The sequence below is a fragment of the Asparagus officinalis genome, chromosome 10 (assembly GCF_001876935.1).
Source record: "Asparagus officinalis chromosome 10, Aspof.V1, whole genome shotgun sequence".
NCBI lineage: Eukaryota > Viridiplantae > Streptophyta > Magnoliopsida > Asparagales > Asparagaceae > Asparagus > Asparagus officinalis.
In genome coordinates, this window is record NC_033803.1 from 30518750 (window position 1) to 30534957 (window position 16208).

The 16208-nt window shown below is 37.0% G+C and overlaps 3 protein-coding genes across 3 annotated transcripts in view; all 3 read left to right on the forward strand.

The window, feature by feature from the left end:
- LOC109825773 (probable thiol methyltransferase 2) overlaps positions 1-11345 on the forward strand; it is a 72512-nt gene extending 61167 nt beyond the window's left edge. Inside the window, exons 7-9 of the mRNA XM_020392660.1 lie at positions 329-375; positions 9620-9698; positions 10938-11345. Of these exons, the coding sequence (XP_020248249.1) occupies positions 329-375; positions 9620-9698; positions 10938-10991 (180 nt within the window). The 3' untranslated portion in view covers positions 10992-11345. The remainder of the gene's footprint in view (positions 1-328; positions 376-9619; positions 9699-10937) is intronic.
- On the forward strand, positions 7816-9573 carry LOC109825771 (probable xyloglucan endotransglucosylase/hydrolase protein 25). Its single transcript, XM_020392659.1, has 3 exons — positions 7816-8216; positions 8675-8868; positions 8958-9573. Exons 1-3 carry the CDS (start codon positions 7938-7940, stop codon positions 9337-9339), a joined length of 855 nt encoding a protein of 284 aa, XP_020248248.1. The 5' UTR covers positions 7816-7937; the 3' UTR covers positions 9340-9573.
- LOC109826596 lies at positions 14684-15933 on the forward strand. Its single transcript, XM_020393620.1, has 2 exons — positions 14684-15150; positions 15384-15933. Exons 1-2 carry the CDS (start codon positions 14684-14686, stop codon positions 15931-15933), a joined length of 1017 nt encoding a protein of 338 aa, XP_020249209.1.

Below are 16208 nucleotides of genomic sequence, written 5' to 3' on the forward strand. Positions count from 1 at the left end.
CTAGGAATTCAAATTTTGGATTTTATTGTACCTTTTTGGTTGCTAGATAGGATATTTTATTTTATATTTTAGGTTGAGTTATCTAGGGTTGAGTCTAAATTTTAGAAATAGGATTTCACCTTAAAGAGTCGCGATTTTTTATTTTCATTGTCTTACATGGAGTAAGAAAGTTGACAAAAGAAGTTATGAAAGGTTATCATGTTGTTCAGTATCTTACACTATGACATGATTATTGTATTGCTCCCATGTTCTGCTCTTACTTTGTTAACCATGATAATAAAAAAGACCATGATTGGAGTGTATTGTTGATAAATTTTTTTTGTATCAGATCGATAATCGTGAAAGCGGACCACCATTCAGTAATTCTCTAGCTGAGTAAGTCTGTTTCTATTTGATATATATCTAAAGTTTTGTATCTTTATTATCTTAAACTTCATTCTACTGCCTGATTATGAAAAAGATCGATTGTGTCATGAACAAATAATATAGCTATTAAAAAAACTGTTGGAGCAGTTAGGCGCAGGATAGAATGCGATTCCTCTTTCTAACTTGTGCCTTCTGCTGAGATCTAAATGGCAAAGAAAAAGAAGATTAGCGGGAAAAAATTACTTTCAATCGGTCTTCGAGCTTCGAATCCAAGTTCGTCTTCTCCTGCTGATCATTTTGATGATAGTTTTGTTGAGTTTGATGAAGTTTTGGTTCCAATTGAAATGGGATCAACTGGTCTTAAGGGTGAGAAGAAGAAGAAGTCTATGAGTGAAATTCTTGAAGCTTCTACTCCATTGAATGATCCTCCAAGATCTGGCTTCAAACCTCTGCTTCTTTCTCAAAGTGATCTTTCCTGGGCGGAGGAAGTTGATCTGGAGAATTCTCTAAGTTCTTTACAGAGAAAAGGTTTAGGTGATTCTCTTTTGAAATCTAATTTGATTTCTGATCAAATTAATGTTTCTTTGGTATCTGATGATAAGATTAGCAGCGATAACTCTCTCTTGAATACTGTTTTTTCTGATCCTACTAATGATTCTTTGACTAAGAAGAAGGCCTCTGATATGTCTAAAATTGAGCATAATGATTCTTTGATTTCTGCTATTAAGGAGACAATTTCTGCTAAGCCTAATGATGATCCTATCCCTAGAAATCTTGTTTCTGCATCTGATGAAAAGATTCAGGACATAAACAAGAAAAGCTGGGTGAATCTATTTGCTGACAATAGAAAGTCTGGAAGTGGATTAAGCTTGGATTTCTTGCCACCTGACACTAAGGATGCTGTGATTTTTGATGATGATGAATGGAAGGAAGGGTGCTCTATTTGGGAATGTTCTCTTGTTGGCCAAGTTTTAGTGCTGAATGTTAGATTCAAGGCTATGGAGAGTTTTATTCAAAAGGTTTGGATAAATAAAGCTATGCCTGAAATCTGTTTACTCAAGGCTGGTTTATTCCTATTCAAATTTAGGAATAAAGATGATATGAATGATATTCTAGCCAGTGGTCCTTGGTTTTTTGGATCTAGACCTTTCTTGCTCAAGCCTTGGAACAATGGAGATGAAGTTGATAAGGTTAATTCATGTACCTATCCTATGTGGATACAACTTCCTGCACTTAGGCTCAATCTATGGAATGCAAAATGTATAAGTAAAATCTCCAGCCTTATTGGTAGGCCTATCACTACTGATAAACTTACTGCAAATAGACAAAGACTAGCCTATGCTAGAGTCTTAATTGAAGTTGATTTGCCTGCCACCCTCCCTGATAAGATAAAAATCCAAGGTTTAAATGGCAAACATTATCAACAGAGGGTGATTTATGAAATGAAACCAAGATGGTGTGATCAGTGTAAACAAGTGGGACATGATGCTTTGCATTGTTGGAGGAAAGATAAAACACAAAAATGGATTCCTAAGCTGAAAAATGACATGCCTGGAAATAATTCCAAGATGGTTCTGGGGGAAAATGCTGTGCAGGCTAATACTCAAGGAATTGGTGTTAACCTGGATAAAGGTAAATCTATAATGATTACCCCTGGGGATGAAGCTCTGCAATCTGGACAACATGCACAAGTTGTACATGTTCCTGATACAGGGAATTTTGCTCCTCTAGCTGGAAATTCTGGTGAGACATCTGTTGCTGAACCTGTGCATGTTGTGCACGTTCCAGATTCAGGAAATTCTCAATCATACTGGGAGGTAAATACATCACAAACTAAAAACACCTGGGTAAGCATATCTGGAAGAGAGTAAGCTACTCAGGCTGGTAACATCAATCATGCACATTTATCTAAGCCTGGTATCTTGCAAGCTAAAAGTCCCTGGATAGTTCAAAGTAACATAAACAAGATTAACTTTGAAAATTCTTTCTCCCCTCTGATAAGTGGTATTAATCCCTCTTCAGTGGACAGAGGGGGCTTGCTCAAATGAACTTATCATTTTGGAATGTAAGGGGTTTGAATAAACCCCTTAAACAGAAGCTGGTGAAGCAGTATATATCTCAATATCATCTTTCCTTCCTTGCCTTGCTTGAAACAAAATTAAAGGAGAGTAATATACCTGATATTTCAAAGAAGCTTGTTGATCATTGGCAGTGGCATGCTAATGGGAGTAATACTGAAAAGGTAAGAATTTTTCTCTTATGGGATCCCAATGGTCTAGACATTAATATTGTACACTGCTCCCCTCAACATATAACTTGTTATGGTAAGTCCATTGATGGGAGATTGGATTGCTTCATAACTTCAGTTTATGGATACAATCAAGCTGAAGCTAGGAAAAGTCTTTGGTTGAGTTTAAGCCAGGTATGTAAAAACCTTGGCCAAGTTCCTTGGATTCTCTGTGGGGACTTCAATGCACTGATTAGTAATGATGAAAAGTTGGGAGGAGCTGCTCTATCTGATGCTGATTTTTTAGACTTTAAGTCCTTTATTGATAGCTGCCACCTCTCTCATATGAAAACCATGGGTTCTTTCTTCACCTGGAGTAACAAGCAAGACCCAAGCACAAGAATTTGGAGTAGATTGGACAGAGCTCTTATCAATGAAGCTTGGTTACTCAGGTATAATTCTAGCCATGCTGAATTCTTAATTCCTAGATTCTCTGACCACTCTCCTGCTCTTATCTCAATCTATGAGGATAATTCTCAAGGAAAGAAGCCTTTTAAGTTCTTTAAGATGTGGACCAAACATCCTAGCTTTCTTCCTATAGTTTCTTCTATCTGGCAAACCTCTATTCAAGGTCATGCTATGTATTCAATCTGTTCTAAGCTCAAGCTGCTGAAGAATGCTTAGAAGGAGCTCAACAAGAAACATTACTATAACATTAGTGAGCAGGTTTCAAGGGTAAGGAAACCATTAGAGAATATCCAAAGGGCTTTATAGCAGGATCCTTTAAATGCTGCTCTCATTGAACAAGAAAAGAAATGTTTGATTTCTTTTAACAATCTCTCTGAATGTGAATTATCATACTACAAGCAGAAAGCTAGAATTGCATGGAATATTCAAGGGGATAGATGCACTAAGCTTTTTCACTCTATCATTAAATCAAACAGACATCACAACAGAGTTTTAGTGTTACATGATGAATCAGATGCTAGAATCACTGACACTGAGGCAATTGCTAAGGAACTGATTTCCTATTATAAAAACTTGTTGGGGACTGCAATCATTACTGACACTCCTGATAGAGATATCATCAAAAATGGTCGTTGTTTAAATAGCCAGCATGCCAGAACTCTTTCTGCTCATGTTTCCAGGGATGAAATCAAAAGTGCTGTTTTCTCTATGTCAGATAACAAGGCCCCTGGCCCTGATGGTTTTAGTGCTTCTTTCTTTAAAACAGCTTGGCCAATCATTGGAGATGAGGTATCATATGCCATTGAGGAATTTTTTAAAACAGGAAAGCTATTGGGTGAAATCAACTCTACATCTATTACTAATGTTCCTAAGGTCCAATGTCCAACTTACTCATCAGATTTCAGGCCTATATCCTGCTACAATTGCATATATAAGGTCATCTCTAAAATCCTTGCAAACAGGATCCAATCTATTATGGGATATATTATAAATGATGCTCAGTATGCATTTGTGAAAGGAAGACTGATATCAAATAACATCCTCCTGGCTCATGAACTTGTAAAGAACTATGGTAGGAGGCATATATCTCCAAGGATTATGATTAACATGGATATCAGAAAGGCCTTTGACACCATTAGCTGGAAATTTATAGCTGAAATGCTCTCTGGTCTGGGGTTTCCAAATATGATGACTAGTTGGATTATGTCCTGTATTTCTTCTCCCAGATACTCTATCTCTCTAAATGGCTCTCTACATGGCTATTTTAAAGGGGAAAGGGGGTTGCGACAAGGTGATCCACTATCCCCTTACCTGTTCATTTTGGGTATGGAATACCTATCTAGGAGCCTTGATCTTTTGAAACTTGACAGGAATTTTAAATTTCATCCTAAATGTGGCAAACTAAAAATTACTCATCTCATCTTTGCTGATGACTTATTGCTGTTTAGCAAAGGGGATTTGTACTCAGTGCAAAAGCTTGAGCAATGTATTTCTCACTTCAGTTCAGTAACTGGTCTGGATGCTAACCCCAGCAAAAGTGCTATTTTTTATGGTGGTGTTGATGATTCTATCAAGGCTTCTATACAGAATTGTCTAGGCTTTTCTGAAGGCAACCTCCCAATTAAATATTTGGGAGTACCTCTTGTATGCAAGAGGCTATCCTTTGATGACCGTAGACCTCTCTTTAACAAGATATCCAGTCAGTTCTAAAATTGGTTATCTCATAGGCACCTATCCTATGCGGGGAGACTCCAGATTATCAAAAGTGTCATCCTTGGGGTTCAACTATTTTGGACTTCAAGTTATATCCTACCAAAGAAAGTTCTTCATGGAATTTATAAACTGTGTAGAGATTTTCTATGGGGAAAAGTTGACTCTAACAAGCCTTCCCTTGTCTCTTGGGATGCAATCTGTCGAAGTAAGGATCAAGGAGGTTTAGGAATCTTTTCAGCAGTTACATGGAACACTGCATCTGCCCTTAAGATCATTTGGTTTATTCATTCAAACAAGGAGCTCCTTTCAGTTACATGGAACACTGCATCTGCCCTTAAGATCATTTGGTTTATTCATTCAAACAAGGAGCTCCTTTGGATTAAGTGGATTCATGGCACTTATCTAAAACACATGAATATTTGGCAAGTTGAGGCTAAATTTGGGGACTCATGGATGTGGAAACAAATCCTGAAAATTAGAGAAAATGTGTTGAATCTTTGTGGTGGAGTTACAAGGCTTCTACATCTTATCAGCTCTTGTATAAAGAGTTCTAAGTTGAAAATCTCAGCACTATATCATGCCTTACTTCCTATTACAGCTAAAGTAATGTGGAGGGATACTGTTTGGGAAGGATTAAGTTTTCCTAAGCATAGTTTTGTGTTGTGGCTAGCCATCCTTGACAGATTACTTACACAAGATAAGCTTCTAATCAGGGGGGTTGTCAACCGCAATTGTTGCATCCTGTGTTTTGTAGATACCATCGAATCTAGAAATCACCTATTTTTTGCTTGTTGCTTCTCAAGTAAAGTTTGGAATGGTATTATGGATTGGCTTAGGTTCAATTGGAGGTCATGTGACTGGAATTTGCTCCTGGATTGGTATAATATCAGGTTGAGAGGAAGTGGTTTCAAAAATAAAATCAAGAGAATGGCTTTGGCGGCAACTGTTTACAGTATTTGGAGGGAAAGAAATGCAAGAATATTCACACAAGTTTGCAAGGATGTGGATCGTCTGATTAGGGAAATCAAAATTGATATCCTGTCCATCATCCTTAATAGCAAACTCCTGAATGAGCATAAGGAACTGGTGTTAACACTATGAACTGCAGTGGAAAAGGTTCCTGTTTTTGTTGAGGATTTGTTTTGATGTGGAGGCTTTCATCTAAGGTGGGAATAAGGAGTACAAGATGTGTTTTGGCTCAAGTTTTCTCAGCTGCAGCTTCTGTGAATAACAATGTCTGGTTGTGCACGTTTTTACAGTCTGGTAAAATCTGTGCATGTTTTCTCCACAGTTGTTTTTTTTTCACTGGGGGGTTCTTGTTTTTTTTTTCACGTGGGGTTTTTTTTTTTTTGTTGAGGTAATTTCTTTGAGGAGCTTTGCTGAAAAAAGTTTCAGCTGTTTTTTTGTTATCTCACATATGTGAGGATATTCTTGATGTACAAACTTTTACATATTGGTGATGAATAAAACTTTCATTTACCAAAAAAAAAAAAGAGTTCCCACAAAAATGATTTATAAAAAAGTTATATTAACATGAAATAAAAATTAAAACCGAAAATGAAGGAGTAGGTGCAAATGGGCTAAAGGAGTTAATTTAGGAGAATAAGGGGCTGAACCTATCACTAAAGAAAAAGAAAGGCCAAGCATGAAGTTAACGATGAACCTTATCTCGAAAAGATTAATTGTCCCCAGTCTTGAAAGCAATTCTCGTTATGAGGTGAAGGGTTAATAGTTTCTAGCCTTGAAAGCAAATTTTTATCATCTGTTTCAATTGCTTTCAGGTGAACCAGTCTCTTGGGGATAAAGTTGCTCACACTCCTCATCCAATCAAAAGCCCAAAAGTAGGGGACTGAAAATACCAGTGTTCTAACTTTCCAAAATGTAGCAATAGTGATATTTTGGAAAAGTTTGATATCCATCAACACAGACCTATGTCACAAAGTCCTTTCACTACAACAAAACTTTTTAAAGTTGATGTGAGGCTAGAGTGCTATAATTTAACATGCTGTAAGATATTGAGCATTCTTTTCATAGAAAGATATTTGGATTAAAGCAACAATAAAAATTCTTAAATCCTCTTTAAATGAATGTCCAATGGGATTTGAATCTAGATCACTCTGATATCATCTTAAAGTATTTTCCATTATAAATGTGGTAAACATTGAGTATTATAACTTTATATAGAAAATATATGTTAGAAGACCTAATGAATTCTATTTAAAGACGAAATAATTGTTGCAAGTTGCCTCTTTCTCTCCCTTCCTTTGTTACTTGTTAGCAACACAACGTAATAAGGGCACAGATTGACAAAAGAAAGAACAACTAAAACTAGAAGAACAACTAGAGAAACACAAGGATTTCATGTGGTTCGGTGATCAACATGATTAGCTACATTCTCCAAGTACAACAAGGTCAAGATTCTACTAATAATCAACATACATGCAGTCAATCTTGCAAGCCATAATTCGCCTCCCTCTGTTGTTCTAATTTTCTCTCTTTGATTTTCGAAGCAACAAGAGGCTGAAATGCATATTGTATTCCTGCACTAGGGTGGTTGTTTATATGGGGTTCAATTTTGAGATGGACTGTCATTTTTTCTCCGTGTAAAAACAGGTTCCAAACACAAATACCCTTCTCTAAAACAACATATTCTGCAACAAAAGACAAGATCCAAATATGGATTACAACTCATGATCCGTACAACCAGGCAACTTGAAAACTTCTAAGCAACCGTTCTGCCTTAGCTAAATTCCTAATCATTAGGTATAACCTATCAAGCATCAACTTGTGAACACCAAAAGAATAAAAATAAAAAACTAAATAAAAAAAATCAAGTATTAACAAACTCAGCCTCAGTGCACCGCACGCATGAGCCATTTCCCAATTCAGATCCCAACGGGTCCGGGCCAGACTCCACCCACCTCAGACCCGACCCGAAGGTGGAAAAAATAAATAAATAAATAGATGATGAGATCGAGTCAAACAAGAATACATCTTGAATGAATCCGTTCGGAAAAAACCCCATCGCCCGCCACTGAAGCCAGCTGGTGCCTCTCACTCACCTCACGGGATTCCTCTTCTCCGCTCTCACTATAAATACACCCCGCTGCCTTCACATAAATCTTCACTACTCAAAAAAATAACAATTAACAACACTGGCAATATGAGCTCTTCTCTTATGTCTCAATGCGTTCATATTTTCTTAGCAGCTACTTTTGTAGCAATGTCTGGTGTTCATGGAGGAAACTTTTATCGTGATTTCGATCTTACTTGGGGAGACGGACGAGCTAAGATTCTGAATAATGGACAGATGCTCACGCTGTCGCTTGACAAAGTATCGGGCTCTGGGTTTCAATCGAAGAATCAGTATTTGTTCGGGAAGATTGATATGCAGCTTAAGCTTGTACCGGGGAACTCCGCTGGCACTGTTACTGCCTACTATGTGAGTTTCTTTATGATGAAAAAAAAAGGGATTTTGTGGGTTTATCCATTATTGACAACTTAATTGGTAGCTTTTCAAGTGGTTGGATTTCACTATATATACATAGAACTTTCTCACATCCATGATGTTAACCTGAAATTTGTCATATGTGGTCCTCCTTGTAATTACCACACATATCCACCTTTTAAAGAAGTTCATACATAATAGATATTTCTTTAAAAAAAATAGAATATCCTAATGAAACGAAGATCAAATACTCTAATTAGGGTTGGTCAAAATACTTCAAAAAAAAAGAGATCAGGCCTATCTTCTACCTAAGAATTTGAGAACTTGAAAGGCTAATTAATTTTATTACTTGTGCTAATCTAAAACATTAAGTCGTTAAATATAGACTCTGATTTTTCTATTTAATTTCATTACTCTTTCTAACTCTTTTCGGATATGGGACTATACCACAGTTATCATCTCAAGGACCAACTCACGATGAGATCGACTTCGAATTCCTCGGCAACCTCAGTGGCGACCCATACATCCTACACACCAACATATTCACTCAAGGCAAAGGGAACAGAGAGCAACAGTTCTACCTCTGGTTTGATCCCACAAAGGATTTCCACACTTACTCTATCCTATGGAACCCCCAACATATCATGTAACATATCCTATTAATCCTTAATTATCCCATTAACACAACCATCACATTAACCACTCACATTTTTAATCTTGCGTTTCTTAATTCAGATTCTCTGTCGATGGTATTCCTATAAGAGATTTCAAGAACTTAGAGAAGTACCGCATCCCTTTTCCTAAAATCCAGCCAATGAGGTTATATTCTAGTCTATGGGACGCTGATAATTGGGCAACAAGAGGGGGATTAGTGAAGACTGACTGGAGCAAAGCGCCATTTACAGCGAGTTACAGGAATTTTCAGGCCCAGGCTTGTGTTTTGAGCTCTGGGAGGTCGAGATGTGGGTCGGGAGGAAATCGTTGGTTTAATCAGCAACTGGATGTGGCTAGTTTAAAGAGACTGAGATGGGTGCAGAAGAATTATATGATTTATAATTACTGTACTGATGTCAAGAGGTTTCCTCAGGGGATACCGACTGAATGCAAGCATCCTTGAAGATATTGGATTTTGGAATTGTGTATTGCAAATTGAATTAGTTTGTTATTGTATTGCTTTATTTTTTTAGGGAAGTAGGTATTATTGTATTGTATTAGCCTATTATTGTATTGTTGTGTGAGATATGTAGATGTAAATAAGTATATGTAGTATGGATATGTGTACGTAACTCGCTTGGTGTATGAATGCAATCCAATAAGTTGCTTTATTATCCTTATTATATTATATGGGTCATTTTGGTCTAGCATGTTTTGGAAAAATAAAATATTTATCTTTGTAGCTATGAGGAAGTGCTGAAACCAATGGGTTTTACTGCCCTTTCAATTCAGGATAACGACCTAGCGGTTGGGCCACGCAGGGTAAACTAATTCAACTATATTCTTATATTGAGTAGAATTTTCTTGATGCAGTTACACGACTAGCAGGATCTAGTGGTTTCAATCCGGATGTTATGCGCAGTAAATTTTTCGTAGTTGCTATTAAAGTTCCAACAGTTAGCCTCACAAACTCAGGAAGCTGTCAACCTATCAGTAGTAATCACAGTGATTAAGGGTTTAGTTTGTATATAAAATTATAAAAGAAAGTTCCAAAATCTAGCTGCTATAACAATTCAACTACAGGTTTAAATATAATTTGTTGGCTCATTAACTTTCATAAATGATAACGTATGTAACTAAATAATAACAAAATTATATGCATATAAGCTATCGCATTAGGCTTAAACCATCAATTTGATTCACGAGGTAAGATTTTCCAAATAGTCATGATTACTAACTCAACATTTACATGAGGTTGCATTAGGCGTAAACCAATTTGATTCAGAATTTGAGATTTTTCAAAAGGTCATGATTACGAATTCCTGTAAAGAAGAAATGAATCTATATTATCAATAGAGTATCAATATCCAAAAAAAAAAATATCGCCTTGATGTTACAATAAGCTGCATATCGGGGCAACAAATTACTTAGTTTAAACATTTATAAACATTTAGCTTCTCCCAAAAAAAAAGGAGTAACAAGACTAACACAAGCGGGGTGCACAGAGATTCAAAGAGAATTCATACTGGCATGAACCGGTAGCTGAGAGAACTTACTATGCGTGGCACTTTGAGAGCTTACCTATTGGAATTGCATGTGTGCAAAGCCTTTATCATATGAAATGGTTAATTAGTGAGAATAGATTATTTCACTTAAATTAGCTTGGACATCTCCACTGTGTAATATTTGTACTTAAGTGGTTAGTCATCCTTCAAATCTAGTCAGAATAATAACCTTTCGGTCTTGAAGCAAGGTTCTGTTGGAGCCAGGCATGCTATAGAGATTCTCCTTGAGTTGCTTCTGCAATTCTTTTATGAATTAGCAGGTTGAAGCTTCTGAGGTTCTTTTCTTTTTCCATAATCCTGTGAAATAAATTCCTTTGAGCATTACCTGATTTAGTACTTAATTTTCACTGCTTGTTTATTTATTTATTTATTTATTTTACTTCATTTGTAATTTGAGTCTATGTCTGATTCCTAAACTTCCATAGGTTAACTATAATTGAACATTTTACTTTCATACTTTTTGATATTTCATGATTCTTCTAATCATTATTTTCAGGGGAAGGAGAAGCTTGGAAGGTGGAAAAGATGTTCAAACAATTCATCACTCTGAATTAACCATTTACTTTTTTTTGAATAATATATCCCAATTTGTTGTGGAGTATATAGCTTCTGACAACAATTATGGGGTCAAATTTGTCCTATTAATAAAAATTCTATGCTTTGATTACTGATAAATTTGCAAGCAAATGCAGAAGTTTTCACATTTAAGCTTCCACACTAAAAAGCAAGTCTTGCACAATTGGAGATTGGCAGTTTGGAGACAGACTTGTATGATGAAGCTTTGTCATAATGAAGAAAATGTCGAATACTTCTGTGTGATATACATTTATTTGTATTTGTTGTGTATCAATTTTTATGCTATATTCTGTTCATGTTGGTGTGTCTTAATTTATCAAAGTTTTTAAGCCTCCATTTATTATTGCGTGTCGTAATTAATGCAAGTATTTGGTTTGCATATGGATGTAGACAATTTGAGATGCTACAAGAATTATAATGTTCATTTTTGTCTCGAGTCCTAGCTAGTCGTAGCAGTTTTTCTCTCTTTCTTAATTTTTTTTGGGTGTGTAGAGACGTCTCCAACACGGTGATCCATGAGGATGACAAACGGACCAAATGCCGATAGCATGACAGCTATATCTTGCGAAGTCTTCTTGATATATATTTTTTTTTCAATGATAGGCGGATCCATCTTAACCAAACTGGGTCGCACGAACCCACTTTGGACAAGGAAGAGTAAGATCTCTTAAACTTGGGGCTACTCAAATAAACCCCCTTAACTTTTTAACATGTCACGGAACTCACTCTTAAAATTTGAGATTCTCAAATAATCTCATTCAACTTTTAGTGTTTTTAGAAAACCCCCCTAAAACTATGAACCTCAATTTCACTAGCAAAATATCTCCCTATGTAATTATATCCATCCATGTGAATATTTGTAGTTGACACCATTTTGGGGTGTTTTTTGTGAAAGATGATGAACGTTGAACGGGGCTTTCTATGAACCCCAAAACTTCAGGATGGTTTGTGTATTTTGAAAGTTAAGGTGGGCTATCCAAGATACACCCAAAGGGGGTTTTCTAAAATTTATCCATTGAAAAATGGGAAAAATGTTTTAAGGCCCCCCAAAAAAGATCCGGTTGTGGCCCAGACCCAGCAATTAATTCCCTTAGCATTTAGCCCCATAAAATAGTGAAAATTGTGGCCCAGCCCTAAAAGCCCATTCATATACATGTATTGGGTGTATTTTGACCAACATACCTAAATTACCCTCATCTCTCTCACAGGAAAACCGGCTGAATGGATTCCTCCTTTGGCGGCGACCGCTCCCATCGCATTTAAAGCGAAGCGACGGAGGAAAGCGGGGGAAAAAAGCGCGCGCTCCCTCCATTACTGTGCTGCTTCATCAGCCTTTATTATAAATCGGTCAGTTCTAGCTCTCACTCTCTCATTAATGAAATTAGGGTTTGTTCTTCAACTGTCAAGCATGTTTATGCGCCTGAAATCCCCTCAATTACTCCTCACCTCCTCATAACTGTCCTCATAACTCTCAACCACCCAATGGCTGCCGATGACTTGATTTGCATGGTGTCTTTAGGCGAGAATGCCATATTTATGAAGCTAAGGTCGACATCAAGCTTTTATGAACTGAAATATGGTGTGGCTGAAAGATTGAAAGTACCTGAAGAATCTTTTTCCTTGATATATAAATCTGAGAGGCACCCCAACCTGAGTTTTTCAGTTGAGAACGAAGATGACCTGAAGTGCATGTTGGAGCACAATCGAAATATTGGTTGTACGGAGATTCATATGTAGGCTGCTGTTAATGTAGAGTGTTCCATGCCAGGGAAGAATCAGAAAGTTATTAGCGAAATGTAAGTAATTAATAAACTCTTTATAACATTGTGCTTAGTGTGATGTAAACACTGTTATCTTTTGGTCAACTTTCAATCACCCCTCTGGGCTTTAAATCCCCTGAATGTAATCGTATAACTGTCGTCATAAATTTGAACAACCCCCAACGGGTTCTAAAGAGTTGATGAGCATGGTGCCCTCAGGCGATAATGCTATATTCTGCATGATTTGAAGTGCACGTTGGAACGCAAGTAAATAACTAGAATTGTTCTGATTAAAATGCAAGATGTTGATGCCAAGTAGTGTCCTACTCCTGAGGAAAAAACAGAAAGTTATTACTGATTTGTAAGTAATAGAATGAACTCTGTTTGAAACTGGGATATGTGGGATGTTGAAATTGTGATTTTAGTTTTCGATGCTACTTTGGGGAAAAATAGTTGTCATCGCTGATGGGTACATTTTAACCCTTCAGCTTACAGGTTAATTATCTAAGATATATGTTAACTATTATATGAATATGTTAACTCTCATTGGAACATGTTATACTTTTCTTGAACATGTTAACTTTCGTCTTTCGGTGTTAACCATGTCCATTGTCTGTTAAATTCCACTGCTCTATGTTAAGTTTTACTCAAAATGGTTAATTTTACACCCAGTTAGTTAACTTTTGGTGTGCTGTGTTAACCATGCATATTGTTAACTTTCATCATAGTGCTGTTAACTTAAGTTATAAGAAGATTATTTAACATAGTGTGCAGGATATCTCACTGTTTGATTAAATTGTGCAACAGGGATGCCTCTTTGAATGCAGATTATAGTTGTCCTCCTCCAGGAAATGCATCCAATTCAGAGAGAATCCATATAGTTGTCCTCCTCCAGGAAATGCATCCAATTCAGAGAGAATCCAAACTGATTTTCCGTCTGGTGAGACTATAATGAGGGCTGATGATATTCTCAATAACACTTCAAGCATTCCTCAATGGTGGCACACAGCATTAACTGAAAAGGGGCAACAATTTAAAACCGTAACTGAATTGAGACTAGCTTTGCAATACTATTCCATGGCCAAAAAATTTGAATATGAATTTCTAAAGAATGAACCCAAACGTATCCGCGTTTGTTGTCGATATAAGGAGACGTATGGATGCCCTTATATGCTCTTTGCAGCTCCTGTTAAAAATGATAAAAGAATGGAAATCAAAAGGTTTGTGAATGAACACAGTTGCGGACAACATTCTAACTTGTCAGGGCAATCACGGGCATCTCGCAAGTTCATAGCAGCCCAATTACGACCGGTATTAAAGGCACGACCTGAAATCCGCCCAATTGATGTGCAAAAGGACTTCCTCACTCGATTTGGATTGAGACTTGAATACAGTAAGATATGGTGGGGCAAAGAAAGAGCAATCAGCCAAATTGCGACCGGTATTAAAGGCATGACCTGAAATCCGCCCAATTGATGTACAAAAGGACTTCCTCACTCGATTTGGATTGAGACTTGAATACAGTAAGATATGGTGGCGCAAAGAAAGAGCGCAACAGGATATGTATGGTGATAGCTATGAGGCTTATGATCAATTAAGATGGTAAATATTACAGTTAATTTATAACTTGTGTGCAAATGTTTATCGTAGCCGCTTTAATGTTAATATGTTACCCTTATGTTCCAATGTATTATATTTATTTACATGTCCAAAAGCGACATTGTTGTACAGGTATGAGCAAATGGTGAAGCAAACGAATCCAGGAAGCTACATTTGCATTGACCAGAATGAAGGAAGGTTCAGAAGACTGTTTATATGTTATGCTGCTTGCATCCAGGGTTTCTTAAATGGGTGTAGACCCCTTTTATTTTTGGATGGGACCTTTTTGAAAGACAGATATAAAGGCATGCTTCTGAGCGCCATAGCCTATGACGGAGACCAAGGGATATTTCCACTTGCGTATTGTATATGTGATCAAGAAAATGTTGATAATTGGAGATGGTTCCTACAAGGCCTGTGGTCCATACTGTATGAAAGGTTGGACCCGTACAATCCCCCCCACCAATTGGTAATTATTTCTGATGCCGACAAGGGGATTCGAGAAGCCGTGAGAGAATATTTCCCTGAAGCAATTCACTCACGCTGCGTTCTGCATCTAGTTGAAAATTTTAGATCAAAGCTCAAGGATTTGGGAATGAAGGCAAAGGACACACAGGTTTTGGGGAATTTGCTCCAAACTGCTTGCTATAAATACACTATAGCGGAATGGAATGACTACATGAAGGAAATTTATGAGATGGCTCCAGTCGCATATGAGATTGCAATTAAGTACTCGCCAGAGCATTGGGCAAATGCCTTCTTCCCTGGCATTAGGTATGCATTCAATCATTATGACGTTTTGCGGTTGATGTTAACTGTTATGCATATATGTGAAGTATCCTTTTTATAGGTTAACCTTCGCTGATATATGTTAACTTTCACCAATATATGTTAACTATGATGTTTTTATGTTAGCCTTTAGCAGTATAGGTTAAGTTTTATGGTCACTTGTTAAGAAGATAACATATTATATGTCCATCATACTTCCTATATGTTGTCCTTTGCAGATATGGCCATGTAACCTCTAATGTCGCAGAATCCTTTAACAGCTGGATACGTGAAGCCCGTTTGTTATGTATCCTGCAAATGGTGGAGCATATCCGAAAACAACTTATGACTCGCATGAACAACAGACGGATAATGGCGTGTAAGTGGACAAGCTATCTTTATCCTAAAACTGAGCAGATTGTTAGAGAAAATATGGAAAAAGGGCGCACTTTAGAGATTAGGCAATCTAGAGAGGATACTTGTGTCCATGCTTGTGCAGCCATTATTTATATGAAAAGAGATGTATATCAATATTGTGATTGGTTCATGTCCGTAGAAGCGTTTAAGAAGAGCTACGACGAAATATTATATCCCATACCAGACTATGAGAAGCGGAGTGTGCCCAAGGATGAAATCCAGATTTTGCCACCACTTACCACTAAGAGGAGGGGAAGAAATAGAACAAGACGCATAAACAACAGAACCATATACAAACGGCCCGTCAAATGTTCTCGGTGCAAAGTTGAAGGTCACAATAGAGCAACCTGCAATGAGCCCATCCGTGACTAGTGTGTTTCAGCTTCTAACAACAATACTTTTGTATGAGACATATAGATGGTTTTAAAGTTGTTAAGTATATAGCGTTGTACTTTTGTAATCTGTGATAATGCCTGTTAGATTCATTTTTTTCATGCTGTTAATAGAAACTGGAAGCATGAGAGACGTTTTCAGATCTTTACCTGTCATGTCAAGGTTTTGAGTTTAAATGGGTGACTTCTCCAACATATTAGTCACTGTTCTAACGGCTAGCAACCAGTCATTTCAACCAGCCATATTCCAACGGC